The sequence below is a fragment of the Lepisosteus platostomus genome, chromosome 23 (assembly GCF_059453375.1).
Source record: "Lepisosteus platostomus isolate fLepPlt1 chromosome 23, fLepPlt1.hap1, whole genome shotgun sequence".
In the NCBI taxonomy this organism is placed as follows: domain Eukaryota; kingdom Metazoa; phylum Chordata; class Actinopteri; order Semionotiformes; family Lepisosteidae; genus Lepisosteus; species Lepisosteus platostomus.
In genome coordinates this window covers 16270753-16295837 of record NC_142633.1, presented here as the reverse complement: position 1 = coordinate 16295837, position 25085 = coordinate 16270753, and the positions used below count along the sequence as shown (strand labels likewise).

The following is a 25085-nucleotide window of genomic DNA, read 5'->3' as shown; positions in this document are numbered from 1 at the left end:
AGAGAGGGTGCCTGTTTGCCTCAATTCCATAATCAGCCCTCTGTCGAATGTGCGGAAGCAGTCTTGAGGATCAGGCAGCCGAGATAGAAGACGATCTTCAAAGCTTCAGCTGCAGAAGTGTGCTTGGAGCAAACAAGGATGTGTGGAATTATTAACTCGAACGTCTCTACCAGCTGTGAAACGAGACCATAAACGTCCAGAATTTTGTCTACTGTCTCCCTCAACACAGTTCCTAAAAGTGTACCTTGTAACTGACCAACACTTCCTCTTTCTCAAGAACACGGGCAGGAGATAGAAAGCACTGGCTCATACTAGCAGTGGGTGAGGAGTCAACGAGCAGATACGAACAGCACTGAATGCATGCCTGGTTTAATGGCTCTCTCTTCTCTGATGTTGTTGTACAGAGAGAAACTGGAACAGGCCATAGAGGAATTCACCCTCTCCTGTGCTGGCTACTGTGTAGCTACTTACGTCCTGGGAATAGGCGACCGCCACAGTGACAACATCATGATCAGAGAAAATGGACAGGTACTGTTTGAGTACTGTTTAAAATCATTCCAACACTCTGTAACTCTACTCACTCTGTAAGATCCAACCTTTCCTTCAGTAAAGTCTTCCTTAGTTTGTCTAGTCATATACACCTAAATGTAACTGTAATATACTGCGATATTCTAAATGCCCTGAAATTGAATCACTGCTGTCCACCAAACAAGGATTACCAGCATTACTGAGAAATAGCATACACGGGTATACATAATTAGCTTTTAGTTCAGGTGGGGAGCTGCGTCAGCATGCGTAGGCTGCAAAGGAACAAGTAATAGGTTTATTCCATGCTGAAAAAAAGAAAAAAGAGAACACAACGTTTCGGCCGTGGAGCCTTCTTCAGGTGTGACACCTGAATTGACACCTTTCTTCTTTTTTTCAGCATGGAATAAACCTATTACTTGTTCCATAATTAGCTTTTTACTCTTTGTAGGTTTCTCCACCTAAAAGTAAAGACTAAAAAAGGGCGTTTAATTTTTAAGGACTTTTCAGTTAGAGGACAGTACTAGTTCAGTACCCAGAATTAAACATGAATATCAGCAGCAGTACCAATGTTCCTCCACCAGAGGGAGCTGTGGCTCTTCACCTGTTTACCAGTTCCTTTTTTAACTCCCCTTTTCTTTAACAGAATTAAACTGCAGAGATTTTCTTTCTCCAACAAACGCTTTAATTAACTTACCTTTCTTCTGTGAACATACCCTTTGAAACTCTTTTTCTAGGATAGGAGTATTTCTTTCCTTAAGTATTGCAGGGTACAAAATAATGATTCTGAAGTGTTATATATTTCTGAATTTGGATCATTTGAATCAGATTAAGGTAGAAATACGTACTGCTAAAGATCACAGGAGGTCCTTAAAAATTGTGAATCCTAAAAAGCTTAAAAGGAAGGCATATTCCATTGATGACCCGTGTGTGAACCAGACGTTTAGTTTTGAATATTTTTTTCGGATCAGCTCTTCCACATCGACTTCGGACACTTCCTCGGTAACTTCAAAAGCAAGTTTGGTATCAACCGGGAGCGCGTGCCGTTCATTCTGACCTACGACTTCGTCCACGTCATTCAGCAAGGCCGAACCAACAACAGCGAGAAATTCGAGAGGTGAGACCGCTGACAGTGTTATATTCACACGCTTGCTAGTTGACAATTTTTGTTTCTCGTACCAAAGTAGGCGATGCATGCTCTTTTAATCCTTGCATAATTATCTGAATCAATAACGATGCACTGCGTTTAGGTAAACCCTCAGGGTTCAGTCAACGTATTGAAGATAACATTTCTGGATTTTGGCACTTTTTTGTTATTGGCTTAAGTACCAAACCAGTATTTTGAACTACCAATGAGTGGCAGAGAGAGAAGGAGAGGGCGTGGGACAAGCCGATAGCAGCATGCTTGTTTCTGACAGACCACGGGCTGGGCCTTGGGGTGGCGTGAAGGTCAGGGACAGAGGTGTGCTAGCTAGCTCTGGATGGACCGGGGAGGCACAGCGGGCTGGACTCTCCGTTGGCTATTTTAACACACGCTGGCTGACCTGTACACGACATCCCCGCGCTGAAGGAAGGGAGCAGCGCTCGTGCAGCTGCAGTCTGGCGCCCTGCCCGCAGTCCCGGGACGAAGTGCGCGGTGCCCCTCCGTCAGGGGCCGCTCGTTGGAAACCCACGGCGCTCAGCGCTGAGCGGGCCTGGATATGTTTCTGTTGACTCCCGACCGGGATTGGTGGGATGCTAAGCCTGCGCACACCCCCTTCGAGGCAGCGCAGGGAGAATGACCGGCAGGTTTCTTGTCTGTGCCCCTCAGGTTTCGGGACTACTGCGAACAGGCCTATAAGATCCTGTGCAGGAACGGGACGCTGTTCGTGAACCTCTTTGCCTTGATGCGGGCAGCAGGACTTCCTGAGCTCAGCTCCTCCAAGGACATCCAGTATCTGAAGGTAAGACGCGGTCCAGCGGGCTGAAGCCTGCCCACCTCGCCCCTTGCCGGCCGCGCTGCGTGCTGACCTGTGCGCCTGTTTTGCAGGAGTCTCTAGCCCTGGGGAAGACCGAAGATGAAGCCCTAAAGCATTTCAAAGTGAAGTTTAATGAAGCTCTGCGGGAGAGCTGGAAGACCAAAGTGAACTGGATGGCTCATAATGTAGCTAAAGATAACAGGTAGAGGAGGTGGGGTGTGAAGCAGAAGGAAACACCAGAGCTCTTTCTCCGAGAGATTTAACTTGTGCAGCTAGTGTTGTTGGAAAAAAAGTATAATACAGCATTTTTTTATTTTTTTCATTTTGTGTTCGAGTCAACCACTTTTTTTAACTGTACAGATGTTTACAGATGAGGTATAGCTAAGCAGGATGAGTAGGATTGCTCTGTTATTTACCAGTCCACAGGACAGCGTACATTTACCATGACCAAAGTGAGGTATTGTTTCAATACTTTGAAATCGGAGTGGGATATTGCAACATGTTGTGTGACTTGAAACATCTGGAAAAAAATCAAACACTTGTAGTGTTTAAAATTGTTTACATCCTTAATGGATGTCATTTTAAGTTCTATTTATTTGTAATCTTATTGTGTTTTGTTCTGTTTTACATCGTGTACATTGTCATTGTTGGCACTTAAAGTGAAACTTCTGAAGTGGTTCTGTAGTGGTGCACTTTGAGTTATAGCCAGTGAAGTTTAATCTTTACGAGTTATGGAAAAACAAAAGAAAATCATGGTTTAAAATCATATGTAGAATGAAGCCTTGCAGTATATGAAGTTAATCTGATTTTAGTCAACGCTCAAAACTGAGGGCCTGAGAAGTTGGCCATTAATTTAGAACAACCTGAGTACCATTGCAATCTGGGACCTCACATTATCAAATCAAAGTCTATAATACCATATTGAGCGTAACTTGCGTAAGACTCCCGTGTCCAAGATGGCTGAATAACAAATCCCAAAGTGTTTCACATACAGGAGAGGACCCACTTCACACAAGGTTGAAGTGCTACTCTGCCTGGATGACACACAGCAGCCATTCTGCCCCAGCAGCTCCACTGCACAGCAAGTCAGGGGTAGAAGGGAGAAATTGTGTTGCCAATTTAACTAAGGGTGAACTTTACGGAGGCCCGTTTGTGGAAGTCCAATGATGAGAGCCTGAAAACTGGGCTTCACACCCATGTTCTTACATTGTCATGGGATCTGTAAATACCTCAGGTTACTGTCTCATCAGAAATAGGGCACCTGCTTCTGGACAGTGTTCCCGGTCGCCACACTAGGGCATTGATTTGGAAATTCGGATCCAGAGGCAGCCAGCCACTGTCCCATGAAAATCACAGCGGAGATCTGTTTTTTTTTTTCCCTTAGAGGTCTCTCCTCCCAGCAGTGACCATGCACAGCCTTGCTGAGCTTCTGAGATTTCAAGAGATTTCAGGCTAAAAGGTGGAAAACTGCTATGAATTACATGAAAGAATCATAGCATGTGCAATAAAGTGTCAATTCCACAATATCTAGGATAAGCCATGCAGGAAATACAGTGATCTAATGAGGGAAACTTTGGGACCTTTTGAAATGTTAACTATTGCAGGGAACACAGAATGAATAATAGCAGCAGATACCATAAATATCATTAGAATCATGACTTAGGTTCCATGCAAAATTATGAAATTGTAGAAAGATCCTGCTTAGATCAAACTGCATTATGATGATTAACTTATGCATTTAAAGGTGGAATTGCTATTCTATTGGGGCACTACTGGGGAATTTGAATACTTGTTGTTGAAATGGTTTAGTAGCTTGATGGGAAAATGAGAGGACTGAAATACAGATAAGTCGTTTTCATTCACCTGTGACTTTCACCATAGTTGAAAGTTCGCAGTATACAGTAATATTCCAGATGTGCTTTGTTATTCCTCAATATGGTTTTTAAATAAAAATATATCTAGATCTACTAGATGGTTCAGAAATGATGCCTGGCTACATGTGTTTAGGAATGTTACATATACATGTAAATTTAGCAGTATTTCCATTGTCCACTTGGGCAAAGGGTCCTGTGTGCCACATTTCTGTGCAGTTTCGAACTCATAGCTACTAGTCTGCACTCATCGGCATTACAGTGGGCAGCGCAAGAAAACCCCTTTCTGCAGCACATCCCTGGGCACGTATAATTGGAGATCCCTTCTGGTCTTGAAATGGGACTTTTAGAACAGGAGTGATTTGGTCTAAGCCAGAGTGGTGCAACAGTCCTGGAGGGCTGGTGTATATACAGGTCTCGGTGATGAATGCTGCCCAACCCTTTTAAGTTTTGAACAGAGAAGCCTCTGTGGGGACCCGATCCAAAAATTCAAAATACCCCCAGCAGCCATCTCCAAAATAAAACATGAAACACAAAACCAGAAGACATGTGGAAACTACATGGAAGTGATGTTGAAAATTGAGACTATGCCTTTATACAGAGGGTGGTGGGAGTGTGGAACAAGCTACCCAGCCATGGTGTCAAAGCCTTGGATCAGTTTGCTTTAAAATTCAAGCACCTGCCTGGATGGACTCAATAGCTTCCCCTTGTTTGTTTCTTCATTGAGTTACAGTGGCTCCCAGGTGTCACACCTTTAAGGAGACTTGGAAAACCTACAGGTACATCTGGATTATAATAGACCCATAAAGGTCTTACACAATTACTGTACTTGAAAGTTCATGCTCTGCTGTTCTCATCACCTGTAGTGCGGTAAAACAGTACCATATGGGTGTAGGAGCTGCCAGGCCGTGGCCCGAGATCTGAACCAGCAGCGGTTCGGTGTTGAAATACGTGCTTGAGCCTTGCTGTCACTGCACCCTTTCGAGGCGCAATAACTACTTTCAGATAGTTTTCATTTTAACAAGAACAAAGCAGCAGGTACCACCATATTATTGTTTTGTTTAATAACTTTGGTCTGGTTAGCCCTGTAAAAAATGCACTTGAGCATAAAGCTTCAATATTTGCATTCTTGCAAATTTATGTGTGCCTTTGCCATACCTTTGGAAATGTAAAGGTATTTTATCTAATATATATATATACACACATGTATATACTCAATGGTTATAATGAGCAAATTCCCAGGTCCACCTACAAATACAAATGTTTACAAAGCATGTACTGTAATAAAATATTCAAATGCTTGATGTGAATTGTGACTGATGATGCTGTTTTTTTCTACAAGTAAAAGTGGTTTTAATGGAAGCCAAACTTATGAAGTTGATGCTGTCAAAGTATAAAATTATGTCTAAACTTTAAATAAAGAGCCACTTTTTCAAAAAAAATCTTGCCCGTTTCTCCTGTAGAGGAACATGGGAGGTACGTAGAAAAGGGTGTTTGCCTTTAAAACAAAACTGTGTCTTGTTTTGTTGATTTGAATTTATGTAGACCATAAGAACTTTATGCCAACACTGGTAAGGTTTTTTCTAAACATGGACTAGTGCAGGTGTGTCAGTATTAAACAATGAGGCAGCCTAGCCTCAATATAGTTAAAAGAAATAAGCGGCCATTGCCTATTTCAGAGAGCTGTACACTGCAATACATTATTAAACCTGATAATTGGCACACTCCCTGCACCAGTGTTATAGACTGAAACCCCTTTTGGAAAAAGAGACCATACCACGCCCAGCTAGAACGCTCATACAGTTCAGCAGGCACCGCATGACATATTTTAACACGAGTAACAAAAAGAAATGAGCTGCATCTTCATGAATCCTGTACTGCCGCTGAGCTCTTTGCTTAATTGCATCTTGATTAGATTCTTTGTAGCATTTTTTTCTCAGCTCACAACACGCAGGAGACCTGAAGAACCCCAAGTTAAAAAGCTGCCTCCAAACAGCTTTAGGAATAATAAAAAAAAAAATCAGGTCAGGTCAATGAAAAGCTCAGTGACGTACTGGAACTAAAACCAGCAGGAGTGTGTGTGAGGTCTCAGGACAACTACCGGGGTGCCCCTGCCCAGTGTAGCTGTCAGCTGTTTAAAGCTGAAGAACAAGGAGTGGGAACACACCTGCACTGAAGCACTTCTTGGGTCATACAAACGTTTCCCAGCTCAGATCTTCGTTTCCACCCTTGCACAGCCCTGTCATTAACAGGATTCATGCAGAATCTTCTTCAAAAAATCTGCAATGCAAAATGCCAGTTGAGTCATTTTTTTTCTCATCTGTTTCCCTTGAGGCAGTTGGAGAGAACATGATGCTTTTCGCTCTGCCTGTCCCTCAAATTCTGAAGACGACTTCAGTGAGAAGAAAATAATTAATGGAAGACAGCCATGTAAATAAAATTATTTCCATCAAACTGCAAACCAAAGGAGGGAAGTAAAATTCATGTAATTTGACTCTTAAAATATCGGGCAAAAACATCTTATTTAAATAGCTGTTATCAAAGGTAGGTAAACTGTCTTACTGTACCTTAAAAATGTGAGTCTTAAAATCTTCTTGTTCTGCTCCAGAAAAAAACAGATAAAATAAAGACATGCTACTTTTTTCCATCTCTTTATCCTTTATTTTTTTTAAGAGCAAGCATGTTTTGCCACAGTACAACCCTGGTAGGTCACGAAGTGAATGCTGCCCCACCAAATACATAGTTCCCAACAGTCGTTAAGACATTCGGTCCTTTTCCTTTTTACGGCAAAAAAAACAAACAAAATAAAACAGATGGAAGGCAATCACACCACAGGAAACGTGTAACTGCAGCTTGTAAAGATCTGGATCATTTAGACCTACTTGAAAATCAGTAGTATATTTGCAATGAACTGTTTCACAATATTTAAACTGCTATAACCCCCTAACCCAACCCTTTAATTCTATATGGTACTTAACACAAAAATAGGCTTGAATAAACTGTATGCAAAGACTGTGTCTTAGTGTCCATACACACATATTTCAGGGGTTCAAAGAAAAACCTGGTCATGTCGGGAATATTAATCCCACAGAGCACAGCAGAGATGAGCATACCTGACATCAGAGAAGACGGAACTCTGACACAATTTGTTTGTTCTCCTTCAACGCGAATTAAGTTGCACCTCAGACTGAGAAGCATTTGGGGGAGGGTACCCTTCTGATGCAGTATTCCCAACGCAAAGGACTTGGCTATGCCCAACGCAGAAGATAGCTACCTAACGAATGAGCTTCAGCCGCTTCCCAAGGGCCTTCAGCTTCAGTCCTGAGGGCCGGGGACAATTTCACCGTGAAACATTAAAACATCACGAAATCCTGAGATTTGGACAAATCTCAATACCCGTCGGTCCTCAAGGAACTTAAGTTTCTCTAACTGAACAGATTACCTTCTTAGCAGATCAATAACTTGCTCAAGCGTTCTCAAATCTTTAGAAATGTGTAAATAGGAGATGAGATTAATGTGGATTATTGGACCCTGCAGGAACAGGATACATGACCCTAAAAGTAACTATGATATTTGTTAACGTATCGACACGAGCATCATTTTTATATTGTCAGAGTGCAAAAAACAAAAATTTGGTTATCACAAATCCCCATACTGAATGTTGAGCAATTATTATTTCTTGGTCGTAGAGGGAGGAGCTAATAAAAATAGCTGGCTCTTTCATTTTAAGCACTATTATTGATATGAATTTCACACAGCCTTGCTCACCCATGGCCTCTGCAGTAGGTAAGACGCCTATACAGTATTTAGTACTGGAAATGCATTGCAGCTTAAGAACTGTTGAAACACCTATTACCATATACAGATTTGGAAAATGTATACCCACGTTTGCTACATATAGCATAATGTACAACGTCTTCAGAAAGTTTTAAAGTACAATATCTAAAGATGACAGCATATGGAAAGACCTAATTTTTGTACACTCCAACAAGAACACAAGACACCTATTTGAGACGATTAAAAACTTTCACTTTTGATAAAACTAGGATTTTTCATCATTATGAGTAACGTAAAAAATAATTAAATAAAACCAATTCCCCGGATTTGTTAAGAAGCCTAGCATTTAATAATTTAAAAAACTATAAATCCGCCACAACTAAAACCATTTGGACAACTTGTTTTGTCTAGAGCTAAATTAGTGTTGTGAAAGGGCAAAAGGCACACCCCATACCAGTGAAAGAAGCAGAAGTCTGTGATCGAGTTTGCCTTCTCTCTCCAGGCTCCGTTAGAAAACAGGGAGAGCCCTCCAGAAACTAATTGTGTGTGTGTAAACTTCATTTTCCCCAAACAACAATTCTACAACACAAGCTGCATCCTATTTCCAAAAAGCCATTTTGCAACTCGCAACTGTGTAATCTGAAACAGTCAAAAACAAAATCTTCCCAAACGTACTTCTGAAATCTGCTCGACAGATCTACTCGCCATCCAGGGCTCGTTACATAGACAAGCTTGAGAAATTAAAAACCCACCATACCCGTCGCCCACTTTCGATCCTGCTACAACACCGACCCTGGTCTTGAGGAGCCCCAGTCCAGCAGGTAGTACAAATCAACACTAGATCCCATTTCTAAAAACTTGGACCTATGGCATTGTGATCAATAAAGCAGGAGATTTAACTGTACAATTTGGAGATTAGAGTTTAGGTCTCTAAAACCCCTTCAGGCCTTAAAGTTCTCTCATTTGAACAGACCACTTGCTCAATTAATCAGAAAATTACAGTTGTTTACAATTTTTAGAAACAGGGGACATACAGCATACAACTGTACTGGGGCTCTCCAGAAACACAAAGGGAGACCTCTAACTTCACCACTATTTATTTCCCTTGTAGTTTCTAATTCATCCTAACCCCAACCTCTCCCACTGCAGCTAAACATGCTTTCACAAACCTGCATGCAGACAGCAGATCATTTCAACATTAAAGATGCCCATACCGCTAACAAACAAGGCCTTCCAGAAACCCGTTCCAGGTTCTGAGAACAATAAGGAGTAAAACAGGTAGCATTTTGAGAAGAAAAAAAATATATATCTTAAAAAAATCATATTCAACAAATCTTCCAAATTCATTGTATAATTTTTATACTATTACCAGAAGGAGCACAAGTTTACCAAATGTAAACATATAGTTTAAAACAACTACAGTACAGTTTCATGTACAAGGAATATATATTTGTAGTCACTGGAAATGTAGAATGACCCAAGATTCATATTTAAAATCTCTCGCTAGAAGAGCGTCTGGCTGCAAGCGCACCTGCTGAACGAGTCCTTCCAAACCAGGAATCGCCCGGAAGTTCCCACTCCAGTTTTCCCACAGTGAACCTGTGAGCCGAGACGGAACCATCAAGGTTTTCCGATGGGGAAGAGAAAGGCGACGTCGCCCACTTCCAGTCCATCGCCTCCTTGCTCCCGTACAATTGCACAAAACGAAAATAAAGGATGCAAAACCGTACAGCGCTGTCTTCACGATCTGACAAATGCCAACAATATGCCACTGTTATTTTTTCTTTTTAAAAAGCAGATACAGTTAAGCCATCACGTGTTTCGTCGTCGTTTTTTAATTTGCACAAGCCTGGTGAATTCTGATTAAGTGTAGCATCTTAACTTTCCCACCCCACCCCCAACAATAAAAATAAACTACACTCCAGTCGGAGAAACCTCTTGTCATGGGTTTCTTTCTCAAAAGCACATTTTATACAAGCATGACGAAAATTCTTAGCCAATTTGTTCTGAAACATGCTATAGTTGTAGTGACAAGTATACTACAGAATATAGCGCACCACTTTGTATATTGGACCCAGTCTTCTAATCCCAGTCTTCACTACCACATTGACTACTTACATGTTCTTGCTGTATTTACAAAATATTAAAAAGTAATTTATTCCTCTACATTACTGACCTCATTGACACATTTCCCATGCACTAGAAAGAGAAACAAAAAGCCCAGTATGAGCAGTCGGTACTGCCTCACCATTTTCGTCTAACGGCAGAGAGGAAATGCTTCTTTATGCTGTCGTACACAAAAAAGACAAAGAAACACATGTGCAGTATATACCCATTTTTTCTCTTTTGTTTTGCAGAGATGGCAGCGAAGAAAAGTGCAAGGTGGTTTCTTATGTGGAGTCAACCAAATGAAAAACCTAGAGGCCAGGGCAAAAGTCTGTAGAGAAAAGAAAAAAATCGGTGATTGCCCGATTATTGGGATGCCGAGTGTGGCACCTTCTACTTTTATTAAATACGACTGTACTAGAATAAGCATGTGCCATGACTAAGCAAACCTTGGCCACTAGATATTAAAAACTTAAGCAGCAACACCAGTCACCACAACACCAGATTTTAAATTATTTTGTCTTGAGTGGAATTTTCTGTACACCATGGGTCCTTGCAGCTGTGTGGAATCCTGGCTGGTGGGCCAGGTGTTGTGTGTGTGTGTGCGCATGCGTGTGTGTGTGTAGGTGTGTGTGTGTGTGTGTGGGGTCAGTAGGTGAGTGTGGAGTCATCCCACTCCAGCTGCTGTTGTCTGCTGCCACTCTGCTGGCCCTCCACCCCTCCCTCCTCCTCCTCGCTGCTCTCCGACTCGGCGCTGGTGATGTCGTCCTCCTCGCCATCCTCGCTGTCCTCCTCTTCCTCCTCCTCCTCCTCCTCCTCGCTGCTGTGCTGGTCCTCGTAGGTCTGGGCGGGAGAGACGACGGCGATGCGGTTAACGAGCTGGCCTCACCCCACTCTCTGACACGCGCTGGCCGTGGAGAGGCGCCCACGGTCAGGCCGAGCCCTCACCTCCATGGGGTTGACGGTGATGGTGAGGGCGGAGTCGTCCCAGTCCATCTCGTTCTCCTTCCCGCTCTCCTGGTCCCTCACGGAGCGCTGGTGGGCCGCCCGGATCCGGAACACGCCCAGGATGATCATGAACACCAGGAAGCTCACGCACACCACGATCACGATGGTGGCGGCGCTGGGCACCACTGCACAAGAGCGGGGCGAGAACAGAGGGCACCGTGAGGCGCTCAAATCACACCGAAGCTACGAGCACGTGTGCTGCTGAGCCCCGATTCGGAACAGCTCCTAGCTTCTGGTCTTATTTCTGTAGCATTTTAAGAGCTGTTGAGACTTCCAAGTATTACACTCGCATGTTCCTCCGTAGCGTGGTGCGTTTCAGTCTACACACTTCTTTTTTCTTATTGAGGTCTTTGATAGGTGTGCCTACGACAAAAACTCTCGATTTTTACGGGACATTACAAATTTAAATATCAGTTTAGTAACTGGAACGAGGTTAGTCACTAAGAATGAAATAAAAACACCTCAAGTCAAATTGTCTCCCTTCCTTTGTCCTGTTCTTGTTTTACAGGGGTTTTACAGGAAACAGATACCCACACATAGCAAAAGGGGAAAGAAATTGGTATTTTACAGAACGTAATTAATACTTGAGGGCAGCAGGGGTAATTCTGGTAAAAAGGATGTCCTGTGTGCAGCTCAGCTGTGTACTGGGCATGGACAGCAACTCTTCGCGCTGCTGTCGATTTAGATGCACCAACACACCGGGACACACTTCAAGAAAGTGGTTCTACTTATTTTACATCAATGCAACTTCGTCTTTCCCAAATGTTTTGTCAGCCTTGGTCAGTCACCTACTTTAAGTTTCTACACCGTAAATAACACAGAGGTGTGTGCAAGCTGAGCTTTATTTCGAAAAATAGAATGGGTCTGTATGTATTAGACTGATGGCATGAAAAATTGCATTTAAAGTAGAATGTTAGAGGGGGCTTCTAGTCATTTTCCCAGCTCATATTTCTTACTACTGATCAACCGCCTACAGGCCTGAAGAACTTCTGCAGTATGTTCTGTTAAAACTTCATCTTTGAAGCCCACTTTTTAATTGACTTTAATCCTCATACAATTCCGTCAAATCACTTTCAGAACCGACAGCCTGCCGAAGAGCTTTCCTTTGGGCCACGGGGTGAGGGCTCATTTCACGCAGTTCAGCAATCTGCCGCCGACAGATAGTCGGCCTCAGCCTTCCGATTGCCTGGAAGCAGTGACCTCAGAGCACGCCGGGCTGTGGGTTCTCATCCACCTGCTGCAATCTGAACGACTGCAATCTGCTGCAGGCCGTACCTGAGGACTGAGGGGCTGTGACCAGGTTGTGCCCCGACAGGTCCACAGAGGCATGGTAGACGGGGTTGATGAACTGAGGCTGGGCCATGGCGTTGTTCGGGTGGTCAACAGGGTTGGCTGTGTGGATCACATTGACCTGCAGCAACAGCCGGGAGTAAGAGCAGGAACTCCCCATGGAAGCAGCACAACGTGATCTTATCATGGGATACACACTCTACATACACACTTCTTCGTTTTTATACTGTACTGTAATCATGTGGAGACATAATATATTACCAATACCCCCTTCTCCACATGCATTAAAAAAAGAAAAATAGTAAAAGAAGGGGGCATGCACAGAAAATCAAAATAACAGATTAATTTCTTTCTACTGCTGCACCTTTGTTACTTTTCCATCACCTAGAGAAAGACTCAGCACATCTCTGTCATTTTGGCCATCTTTCTGCAAATATATGCTGGCGATTTCTAATGCTGTAATTAATTGTTGCCCAGGGGATACACTTCACTCACAGTGACCTTCCACATTTGAGCACGTGACCTGTCCGGCTTCAAACCGTTTCCAGGGATTTGTTCCGTCAAATGCAATTCCGACAGCTACCTCTGTATTGGTTAGCCTGAGGGTTTCCATTTTCCGACCTACAGCACCATTCTGAAACCCTGCACGGGCCCCACACTTCCTCCTCCTGTGACGGACAGGAGCCGACTCCTACCTCAACCTTGAACTCGTTGCTGATGTAGCGGCCGTTCAGCTCGGAGCAGACCAGCTTGAACTTGCGGTCGAAGAGGGACTCAGTGCGCCAGTTCCTGTAGCGGATCTGCTGCAGGACTTGCTCGTAGTTTGCCATGGTGTCCACTCCTATGAAACAGAGGTCAATTTTAATTTCAAACCGAAAAATACTTTCCAACAAACAGAATCGTTCCAGACACGAAATGTGCTTTTTATTTTATTCCCCCCCTTTAACGCGTTACAGAAAAGAGACTTCTGCTCTGGAATGAGCCCAGAAAACCCCAACCAGATACATTTCAGGGCTACTTTACGGACAGGCTGAAGAAACTGAACTTTCTCAGTCCTGAAAAGAGAAGACTATGAGGGGACCTGATACAAGCATTCGACATCCTCAAAGATGCTGACAAAGCCGACTCTCCGGATTTCTTTCGGACAGTGAAACACCAAGCACAGGTGGAGAATACACGGAAGTACATTTAAAACTGAGAACAGGAGGCACTTCTTTACACCAAGGGTTGTGGGAGTAGAGAACAAGCTGCCCAGCCATGTTGTTGAAGTCGTTACCCTGATGTCTTTCAACGAACAGCTGGCCAAGATCCCCAGATCAATAAACTACTACCAAATGGGCTCTTTGTGCCCAAGGGCCTGCTCTTGTTTGGAACCAATATATTTACCCTCACCTGCTTTCTTCTCTTGCCCTCTTTCTGTTGCTCCTTGACAGCATCATGTGCAGTCCATTTAGGACAGCACACACACCCATCTCAAACTGCAGTTCTATCCTATGCAGTCCTATGGGGCGGAGCGGTGGCTCTGTGGCTAAGGATCTGCGCCTGTGGCTGGAAGGTTGCCGGTTCAAATTACGCGGCCAACAGTGGAATCCTACTCTGTTGGGCCCCTGAGCAAGGCCCTTAACCCTAACTGCTCCAGGGACGCTGTACAATGGCTGACCCTGCCATCTGACCCCAAGCTTCTCTCTCCCTGTCTGCATGTCTGTGTGACTCATGGAGAGCAAGCTGGGGTCTGTGAAAAGATGAATTCTTAATGCAAGAACTTGTACGTGGCCAAAAAAGTGATCTTATCTTATCCTCTTTCACCAGGGTGATGGTGTTAATGTGTAATAGAACACTGTGACCAAGTCTTGTTCATCAATCTGCCACTGCAGATTGCTAATTTCTTGGCTGCAGCTCCATAGATAGCCAACACCACTATACAAATCAACACTTAAGAGGGGTCAAGAGGAAAGGGTTGATAATACACAGATGTCCATGATGAAGTGTCGGTAGTGAAGCAGCATTGACCTGTGATAATCATGCCCAGATTGGAGCTGCTCATCTCCAGCCCCCTCTGCTGGATCAGGGCCAGATCCACCTCCAGAGACTCCTGCTCGGCATTCAGCTCGTCCCCGATCACGGTCACCTCGCATGTGTCCAGGTTATGCATGATCTCTTCCGAAACCACAGACTCTTGGACTGAAAAGCAGCAGCAAACAAAAGAGAACCGGGATTTCCATCATAGGTCACATACTCAAAGGTGCCGAGCCATCTCAGAATCAACGGTTTCTTGAAACTTTCAGGAAAATGTTTGAGGACCGTTGCAACCTCCAATAATTAATTTGGGCCTGGCATACCTTCTAATTTTGTAGGCTCAGAAGGGAGCTATGACAAACCTCATTTGAATTTAGAACTAATTCAACCCGTGCGAACCACCCATGGTATTTATTTTTAAAAAGAAACAAGTCTTTTTTGCTAATCACTCCAGGAAGCGTGTTCACTACAAAAGGCTTTTTTTTATTCAGGGCTGGGAAAGGATCTCCACCCTGCTGGGTCACACGGCTGCCCGCCTGTCCGGGCCAGATGGTGCGGCCTAGCCCCACGGGGTTACCTGTGGGGTCCTCCTCGCCCTCGCCCTCCAGCTCCACCTCGCGGGTGATGGTGCTGACGATGCGCAGCTCGGGGAAGAGGGCGACCCCCTCGCCGCTCTCGAACTCGGAGGAGGAGCGGGCGAAGTGGTCGATGCCGCTCAGGCTGATCTTGGGCTCCTCGGGCTGCAGGACCATGACGTAGCCTTCGGCGTCCGGGACGGAGATGCAGGTCTCCTCGTTGAAGCACCTGGCTCGCGGGGGGGGGACACGGAAAAGCTCAGAGTCCCACATGGGAGCAGATGGAGATTCACCTTTCAGACACCCCTTGCTTTCGACAAGCTGGAACGTCACTGTCCCTGGCTAATGAGCGCTCACGTACATATTCCTGAAGGGGTGGGATTTAAAGGGAAGCCGCAGTTCCAACTTCTCAGACCGGTAATTAAATCTCAGTAACAAAATCAATTCATTGGCAAACAATTTACAAATTTCAAATTAAGCACAGAAACGGGAACTTTGTGATAGTACTATAAGGCACCATGCTGTCCCAAACCCCAGGTCTTCCCACAGGCGAAAGCAAGAGTTTCCTCAAATTGTGACAAACTGTCCCTTCCTGCTCACTAGTCACTGTCAGGACTAATGTAATACCACGCACGAACACAATAAATTACAGGTTGTGCAGCAGACGTTTCACAACAGAAATGTTCCAACAGGATCTCCATGCAGATTTGACAAATAAGTAGTATTTGACAGCAATACCACCTTGAAATCAAGAGCAATAGTTCTTTTGGATTGAAAGAGATGCATTCACAAGCCCGCTTGTTTACAATGCAATAGGGCCGCAACACGGCACCGGCCGTTTTGTTGTCTCGTTCTGAACCGCAGCACATGGTGCTGAGCACACCTGGAACTTATGCAAACTGGAGGTTTTACAAGTTACTGTAGTACATTTTACTTTTATTGTGGTTTGAAATGCACTCCTCAAATAATATAAAAATAGCGTTGCAGTTCCTCTTTAAACAAGAATGGAGGCACGCCCGATATTTATAACACATATTTCGGGTTCTCTAGTTTGACAAATATTGCCCTGCACGCCTACGTATCCAGACGCGTGTGTATACACTTGCCCACAGCGCCACCATGTGGCCGCCAAAGTGAGGCCGACGGCAGGGGGACGTACTTGACTGTGGTGGTGACGCGCAGCCGGCGGATCCCCGGCGTGGGGAACTGGCGCGAGTTGAGGTAGGAGACGTGCTGCATGGCCCGGTCGAAGCTCTCGATGTCGTCTCCCTCCATCACCAGGGAGGACTGGCTGGGGCTGAACTGCACCTGAGCCAAGGACACGACATCAATGCCCAGCCATCAGCCCCCTGCACAACCCGATCTGCCGAAAGGCTTCACCCTGAATCTGCTCTTTGCAGGGTGACAGACCTCTGTCGTACGTGACAGTTTGGGGTAACGGTTTATTATCTCTGTAAGGCTTCCAACGCATGTGCGGTGATCGATCCTGAACACCCACTCAGGGTCATCAGAGCTTGACTGGGGCTGTACTCAGATTACAAGAACCCTCTGAGAATGGTTCAATGCCAAGAATTACAGGAAGATGGCCTCAGAAAATTGCCACGGTCTTAAAATTAAAGATTCATTTCACACCTTTTCTGAACTGCATTTCATGCATCTGACTTCATGCATCTCCCGACACATTCATTAAAGCTCTTTTAGTGGGAATGGGAAAAAAACATATATCAGGCTATGGAATGGGTGTACCAGAGGCTGCTGAAACTGCTCTGTTTTTTACACAAGTGTAGCTCATCCAATGAAAGGACCACTTGTGTGAGGAAAAAAACCAAACCCTTGCAGCAGATGACAGCGAAGCACTTTGGTTTTCAGAAGAGAGAGTGGACAGATTCCAGCTGCTCCGAGACCAGCACACCCTGGGAGCTCTGCACATGCTATGGACATGCAGTTATCTGAATGGGACATCTCCGACCCCTGCAGTCACCACTCACCTTCACACTGCTACCCACTTCGTCAGGGACCTGGATGTCCAGGCCTTCTTTGCAGGTGTACAGACAGTCAATGACTTTCTTGTTGTCCAGCTTCCCAGACCGGATCATTAAACCGGCGAGGTTCCCACGGAAGAACTGGGTCATGCGCACACTGCCACCTAGTGGCCAACAGAGGAAAACGATATCAGTTAAAACCAGCAGGAGGCGCATTTCTGCTCGGTGACAACAGGCATGCATGTCTCCACATGTGGCAGATGACGAAGGGTCATGCAAAGTTAGTGCTTCGGCTCTCGGGGGCAGGCTGCCAGGACGATGGATGAACTGAAAAACAGACCTTCCTTCATGCAACGTTTTGTTTCCAATTCGCAAAACAAGCTTAAAAAAGAAAATTAAATTAAAAAAATCCAAATAGTGTGGCAGCTGATGTCACAGTGTGATGGTGAACAGGGACAGGATTTTAGAATGACAAGCAAAATTAAGACCCATTGAAAAAACAAATATAGGTGATAAAAGGCACATAAAAAGATATATTAAGAATGAACTTGATTTCTACACTATAAAACCTTCTGAAGATAAAACTGAAAACGACACAGTTCTTCTTTCATAAGACAGAAGAAAGTTACTAAAACACCTCAGACTAATATACAGACATTCCTGCAGTGATCAGGATCTGCATAAGCATGCGCATGTTTTGCAAGCTCTCAAACTGTACCGCACACTCGCAACCAGACTTCTCTTTAAATGCACTTTAACAGAGAAACGTCTAAATGAACTATGAAACAATCCAATGCATTTCCAAATCTAACAGATCCTCTTCATTTCCAGGGGCTCATCATTTATGACACACTCTCTATGGGAGATATGGGATATAACATTTGCAAAACCTCACAAGTAAACATCTTTAAGGTCGAAGTCTTTGCATATCTTGGGCTACAGTGACTTGTGGAAAGATGAGCCTGGCGTCTAGAGTCACCATCTGGCCCTACATCAACCAGACACTTTCAGACAGGACTGTATTTTTACCTTATTCTGGATTAAAGCACAAATGCTGAACATTGCTAACTGGAAGACCCTGCAAGCATTACAATAAGTCTACAGCATTGCTCACAAAATCCCATTTTGTATTTGCATTATTTCTTTCATGAGACCTTTTTGTTGTTACTCCCCTCAGGCATGAATTAACAGAGGACAAACTGGAATTCCGCTGCCTGAGTCACACAGACTCTTTGCAGGACATCAGTACTGTCGATAAGCCCTTCAAGATGGTCAAAGGGAGTTTAAGCCCCCGACGCACCTCTGCTCCATTTACAAGTCCATCGGTGAGAACTTGGAGGCAACATGCAAGGTGGAAATCCCACCTGCATCATTCCAGAGCTGCACAGTACCACACAGGCCACATTAAATCAGGAGTTCTCCCTAAACGGTAACAATCTACACACCCCAGTTAGATTACTAATCTTACTGTGTTTTGGCAGTGAACGCACAGAATATTCTCACTTAAGAATAAAGACATTCTTAAACACGAAAAAGGATGGGGAACACAACACATCAGCACACGATCAGCAGGCAGACAGGCAGGGCTGAGTAACAGTGATGGCAGTCACGCAGTGACGGCGTCATGCTGCGCTCGAGCGCGTCAGTAAGCACAAACACACAGGAAACACTCCAGCAACCTGACACAGCCTCAGAGACAGTCTCAGTGTCATTCTCATGTCCTGTCAACTCTGCAGAGAGGCAAGACAAAACAGGGACAAAGGAAGGTTGGTCAAAGTTGAGGACACGCCCGTCTTCACTTGACGTTAGAGCGAAGGCCAGACGTGTCAAGATCTTGACGTTTGGTCTCAGTGCAAGACCTACCAGGTATACAATAAAAAACGGGCCTTTCTCACACAGTAGGAAAACTCAGCACCAGATGCAGCACTGCAACCCCAGTGGAGAAAGAACTAACTGCAAATACGTTTATACGTTGAAGAGTCCACCACACACTGAGAAACCCGCATCCTGAAACAGCATTAGGACATGTTGCTAGTATTTGATACTTAAAGCAGTATTTTCCTGGTTAATCATATTCCTCCATCCCAGTCTATACACAAAGCAGAAATGGGATTAAATTCTGTCAATCAATTGCAATGACAAAAAAGTAATGCAAAGTTAAAAAATGTAAAAAAACACATCTTGATCAGTGACATTTCCACCAGTTTTACTGTAATTGACCAAAGCAGCAACACTGAAAATCTATCTGGCAGATTCACAGGTATTCACATGATCACACTGAAAGGTCAGTGTCAGGCACGGCCTCCTCATTTTGTTTCTGCTGTTTGCAGAACAGCATTTCCTATTTTTCCATACAGTAAAAAAGCCCTTTCCTGTCCGCCCAGTCTGCCAGGTGAACTCCGGCACCGAGGCGTACCTTGCCAGCAGGCGCCCACGGTCAGCTGCGTCTCGATCTTGGATGCGTGCAGGGGGTAGTCCTCAGTGACCAGGAAGGGCTCGTACGAGACGCCATCCACGTACAGGGACACGCCGGGGACATTCAGGACGTAGTGATGCCACTCTTTATCGCACACCTGGGGGAAACAGAGAAGTCAGCCCTATCGTCACCCAAGAAGGCGGTCCTCCTTTCTACCCACAATCCTTTGCAAGAGTCAGAAGAAATGTATAAGCTTCGCAGCACAAACGTCTCACTGCTTTAAAAGCACACCTGATCTTTTAAGGCGGTTTAGTTACTCTTGGCTTCTGTGTTATATGTATTTTTGTATATTTTAAACATGGCATCTTAAATACTTGACATCATGCTTTCACTAAGTTTTAAACAGGAAAGGAATTCTGACAGGTAAGAGTTGTCTAGCTGGTACATTCCTGTCAGTGGAACAACTGCACAGTATATCTTACATTGAAGCTCTGGCCAGTGCTAGGAGTCTGTTCTTGCTTTGTTGCGGCTGTCAGGTTAATATTTTGAGCCCCATCTTCCCAATAAGAATGAAACGGCCAAGTGACCCCAGACTACTGCAATCAATGCACCTCAGCCAACTCGAGAGCCCTGGTGCATTATTAAAAAGGTCACTTTAGCTTTCCTTCCCCTCCAGCTCAGTGTAATCAATCGAAGAAGCTCAGGGAAAAAGATCAATTTTTAAGATTCCAGCCACAATGTTGGCTCAATTTTTTGTGTGCAATTTGAACAAATCCGTTTGTCCCGAGAAAGAACTATGGGATAATTATGTCATTTTTCAAGTACGAAACTAAAATATAATCTACAGTATTTCAATATTTAATATCCAACCTTTAAACAAGCTTTAATGCAGCTTGTAAGCTAACTTGTGTATAAACTACAGAACATGTGCACAATAAGCATTTAATAAGAGTAAACTGGCATAAATGCTGTTTCACCTTGCTGCCGTATGCAGCAATTTAAAACATTTCCCCCCCTTTATACAAAAAATATGAATGTGCCACTCAATTTAGAATGGAGGACCCATTACCTATTTAATTGTTTTAATTTTGCAGAAACATAAATACACATGAGGGTGCTGCAGTATCTTCAGCGAACAACCCAGTGACTCAGAATTCTGCTCTAATCACTGGAGGTGCCAGACGCAGAGGAAACAGCCTACAGTTCCTGGCAGTGTGACTGTCCAGAGACTCCAGGATGGCATCATGGTTGTCAGTATGCCTGCGAGGAGGGTGCACACCCAGGAGGAGGCCTGGACACGGGGCTGTTAAAAACTACACCAGGGCCTGGGCCGACTCCTCTCTCTCCCTCACCTGGTCCAACTTCCAGTGGAACTCGGCAGGCTTGTAGTTCTCCGTCTCCGCGGGCTCCTGGCGGAACAGGAAGACGAGGCGGCAGTTGTGCACGTAGAGAGAATAGTGATGCCGGTTCATCTCTGCTGGGGGGAGAGACAGCACAGTTCAGAGCAGCGTTTCCCATGCAGGGGGCTGTGAGGTGCCCCCTGTTGGCGGGCCGAGGGATTGATCAATAATGAGCGGAAGTACTTAAAAATAACATCCTCGCACTTGTGTGGGACTTATGCACTTTTCTGGACACTCCACTCAAAGTGCTTTTCAGGTAATGGGGACCCCCCTCCACCACCACCACCACCAGTGTGCAGCCCCATCTGGGTGATGGGGCAGCAGCCAGAGTGCGCCAGTATGCTCGCCAAGCACCAGCAATCAGTGGGGAGGAGAACAAGCAATGAAGCCAGCTGATAAATAGGGGTTAGACTGTTAGGAGGCCATAACTGGTAAAGGCCAAGGGCACACTTTTATTAGAGCAATATGAAATGAAGGATAAAATGACTGGGCCTTTCTGACTTGTACATGATATAACGCTGTAATAAACGGATAAGAGGTGACTACACTTAAAGGGCACAGACACACTGTGCACGCACCTGTCTTGTCGGAGTTGCAGAGCACAGTCTCCCTCTCCTTGGCTCCGGGGCCGTGTCTCATCCACACAGAGATAGTGAAGGGCTCCTTGAAGCTGGTGGTCACCACACCCTCGGGGATCTTAATGGACTGGGTGCCATTGAACTCGAAGACCTGGTCACTGTCATGCCCGTTGTCAGTGGGCAGCCCTACCGTCCAGTTTGCTGTGCTGCTGGGGGCTGGGAGGAGCTCCACTGTGCCAGAGCTGGCCCCTGAAATTACAGCAGTGAAGTAATTAAGAAGGGAACAAGCAATCAGTCTGCGGACAGAGACAGACATGGATTTGAACCGGCCATTGATAACGCGACCACAGAGAACAGCAGAGCTCTTACCGCACAGCCTGTGAAGGGACTTCTCTGAGTAGGTGTCTCGGTCACAGCCTTTGCCGATATGGTTGGTCTCCAGTTCAATATGAGCCTGGATGGACGTGATGGGCTCCTCGCAGGTCTCCAAGTGCATGCTGGGAAACAGGGCTAGGCTTCCTGTGCCTGGCTCGTACTCGATCCTCTTACTCCAGCCTGTGCAAAATGACCAGGGTGACGTCAAATAACCCCAAAGCCAATCATTCAAAGTGATACACGCTTTACAGAATGGACACTTCAGCCAAGCCTCAACTTAATGCAACTTAACGACTCGGCACCATGTGCAAAATTTCATCCAAAATGTTCTGGCAACAAAACTGGAGTCTAGCATGGCGACAAAATGGCTCAGCAATTGGCGAGAGCTGTGCAGTACCTTGCCACCCAGGTTTGCAGGTGGGTTTGATGTTTATTTTGACGAGGACGTCCTCGGATGCTCGGTTTTTGCCACAGTCGTAGGCGGTCACAGTCAGTTTGTACAGACGCTCTTTGCTGTAGTTCAGTTTCTCCGTGTTCTTTATGTAGCCTTATAAAGCAGACAGAAAAGGACAGAAAGTAGCTCACCATTAATCGCACTCACCCCTTTGCAACTTCCTGTTAGCTAAAGAACAAAGCCTACCTGCAGCTGAGCAAGCTCACCTTGAAAAGACAAAAGGATACACAGCAGGCAGGTAACATAAGAAATGATAAAGAATGCATCTGATAAATGCAAATCGCATGTCAAAGTAACAACACTGCAGGTGGTGTCTTTTGGGTTAACAAAACGGAACTCCCTTCTATAACACAACCAATTGGCTTATCGCCCAACAGGTGTTACAAACCCATTTAACTCTTAAAAATGAAGCCAGCACTCCACTCCGTCACCTATTCCTGAAATGTAGGCACTACTTTAGACAAAGAGTGGTGGGAGTGTGGAATAAGCTATCCAGTCATGTTGTTGAAGCTAATACCTACTCTCCTTTCAAGAAACTTAGCTCATTTAAAAATTAAATAGCAAAAGTGTTCGATAGACCAATGGCCTCATCTCAGTTTAAACTCTCTTCAGATCAAATCAATGTTTAAAATCTATCTCAAATTTACCACTTCCAGGTCACTACAGATGACACTGAAACAAAGGGGTTTTCCAAATATCAGAAGGGTATACTGGAAGAAGTAATATGTGAGAAATATCTAGGAGATTCTGCAACCAGACTGTGGATAAATCAATTTAAATCAAAGAGACACTTACACATTGCCGTTATCATTACATCATGACAATTGTAATAATGAAAATATTACTAGTGACTGGAGTATAACACTTATTGTTTTCAGTGTTGCTCACCGCTCTACAAGAAAGACTGCTGTTTATAGAGGCAGTAAAACAATAATAACCAAATGTATTCCTGGCCTGGGGGGAATGTGACAGGCAGACAGACTAAGACAGCTGAATCATTTAAGACAGGAACAGAAAATATGGTGTAGGGACTTCATTCAGACATTCACATTCCTCAGAGGTAAACTCAGCAATCCAGGACATCAGTGACATTAAGCTTAGGCCCACTCAAGATGACGAACAAGAGGACTGTTCTCCTCATTAATGTCACTGAATCTGACTCTGTAAGTTGCCTTCATAAAGGAATGGATGATTCTTAGTTCACTACATATCAAACTACTGTAAAACACCAGGCACAAAATGGAGCACACACCGACACTTCAGTATGCAATAGCCCAGCTGTGCTCAATGTGTATTTGTTTACGGCCTGATGCAGAGGAGTGGGGGGTGTTGTAGTACCACAAGGCACCAGCGGAGGAGGTAGTGAGCTGGGGGGGAGACTTACCATCTTTATCAATGGTGAAGGGCACATCAGGGGTCACGATCTCGTAGCTGCAGATCTGGCTGAACTGGAAGGAGCAGTCGGCGTCCACTGCCTCCACTTTCAGGATGTTGTCATACTTCTTGCCCTCAATGACGGTGGCCTTGTAGGACTTCTCCTTGAACACTGGCGAGTACTCGTTAACATCGTTCACCTGAATGTGCACTGTAGCCCTGCCACGGTGAAAATCAAAATGAAACAGAAATGAGCTCTCGGCAGATAAGACCAAAATGAAAAACCTGTAAAACACCCTTGACATGAACTTCACATTTTAAAGCCCTCAGATAACCTGCAAAGAAGAGAGTGTGTATATGTCCTGGAAGGATTATGGAGTGTTTAATCAACATTTGGCTTCACCGGCTTGGCTGAGGGCTGACCTCCTGGCCAGAGGACGAGGAGGCTGGGACCCCCCTGCAGAGTGAGGGGTGACCCAGAGGCAGCTGCAGAGTGAGGAGAGTGGGGTGGAGGTGGGATGCCAAAAATCTATTGTGATTTTTGAGCGATTGCTAATTACCGACAGCCGAGTCGGACTGAACTTGGTTGTTGTCGTCCCTCCTGAACTTTAGTTACAAACTCCATATGTGTTGCACGGAGACAATGGATGGATCATGGCTGTAGCACGAGCTAGGCAACACAGCGAGCTCTGCTTTATAGCAAAATGAAGATGAATTATACTAAACAGAAACACACAAAATGTCAGGCAATTATCTGTACTTCTTCCACTGGTTGGAAAGTCACTGTGAATTCTACTGTATTTGAGCACTGTCAGGCTAGGGAGACATAATAATAGTATCATAATAAGTGGAGATCTATGCTGTACAACATGGGCACACAATTCTTGTGAATGACACCTGTCATTATCGTTGCGACCTTTTTCAGTCGCCCGATCTGACAGGCAGGTACAGCACGATTCCATGCAAGTTTTTTTAATTCAAAATGGAAATCCACTACGATTATCTATCGTGCATTATAATTCTATTACACAAAGCACGAGGACATGGTCTGTTGTGTCAAGATTTGTCTTCTGACATGACTGTTAAACTGCCATTTGTCTCCCTTCCCTAACAACCCATTTTGAAATGAAGACATCCTTTGCCAGTAACTAAAAGGCACATCACTTGCACGGATACTTGCAGTCTGTGAAATAGTTTTCACAAAAGCATTTCTCTCTTAAATCAACCTTCACTTGGAGCCCCCGAGAATAGGGCGGAGCAGTGGCTCTGTGGCTAAGGATCTGCGCCTGGGACTGGAAGGTTGCCGGTTCAAATCCCGCGGCCGGCAGAGGAATCCTACTCCGTTGGGCCCCTGAGCAAGGCCCTTAACCCCAACTGCTC

At 44.8% G+C, this 25085-nt stretch overlaps 2 protein-coding genes across 15 annotated transcripts in view; one reads left to right on the top strand and one right to left on the bottom strand.

Moving 5' to 3' along the window:
• The window catches only part of pik3cd (phosphatidylinositol-4,5-bisphosphate 3-kinase, catalytic subunit delta), a 53641-nt gene extending 47845 nt beyond the window's left edge, over positions 1-5796 (top strand). For all 10 annotated transcript variants that reach the window (XM_088617376.1, XM_088617381.1, XM_088617380.1 and 7 more), the window contains exons 20-23: positions 405-528; positions 1497-1642; positions 2336-2468; positions 2555-5796. In XM_088617376.1, coding sequence (XP_088473502.1) covers positions 405-528; positions 1497-1642; positions 2336-2468; positions 2555-2689 — 538 coding nt within the window. In that variant the 3' untranslated portion in view covers positions 2690-5796. The remainder of the gene's footprint in view (positions 1-404; positions 529-1496; positions 1643-2335; positions 2469-2554) is intronic.
• Positions 5797-6992: 1196 nt separating this feature from the next.
• The window catches only part of clstn1 (calsyntenin 1), a 40611-nt gene continuing 22518 nt past the window's right edge, over positions 6993-25085 (bottom strand). For 2 of the 5 annotated variants that reach the window (XM_088617383.1, XM_088617385.1), the window contains 15 exons: positions 23716-23924; positions 22275-22424; positions 21872-22057; positions 21503-21751; positions 20877-21001; positions 19525-19681; positions 18788-18838; positions 17115-17272; positions 16286-16434; positions 15129-15355; positions 14546-14716; positions 13231-13376; positions 12521-12656; positions 11186-11370; positions 6993-11080 (listed from right to left, as the gene is read on the bottom strand). In XM_088617383.1, coding sequence (XP_088473509.1) covers positions 10886-11080; positions 11186-11370; positions 12521-12656; positions 13231-13376; positions 14546-14716; positions 15129-15355; positions 16286-16434; positions 17115-17272; positions 18788-18838; positions 19525-19681; positions 20877-21001; positions 21503-21751; positions 21872-22057; positions 22275-22424; positions 23716-23924 — 2494 coding nt within the window. In that variant the 3' untranslated portion in view covers positions 6993-10885. The remainder of the gene's footprint in view (positions 11081-11185; positions 11371-12520; positions 12657-13230; positions 13377-14545; positions 14717-15128; positions 15356-16285; positions 16435-17114; positions 17273-18787; positions 18839-19524; positions 19682-20876; positions 21002-21502; positions 21752-21871; positions 22058-22274; positions 22425-23715; positions 23925-25085) is intronic. The other 3 variants (XM_088617384.1, XM_088617386.1, XM_088617387.1) reach the window with 3 other exon arrangements.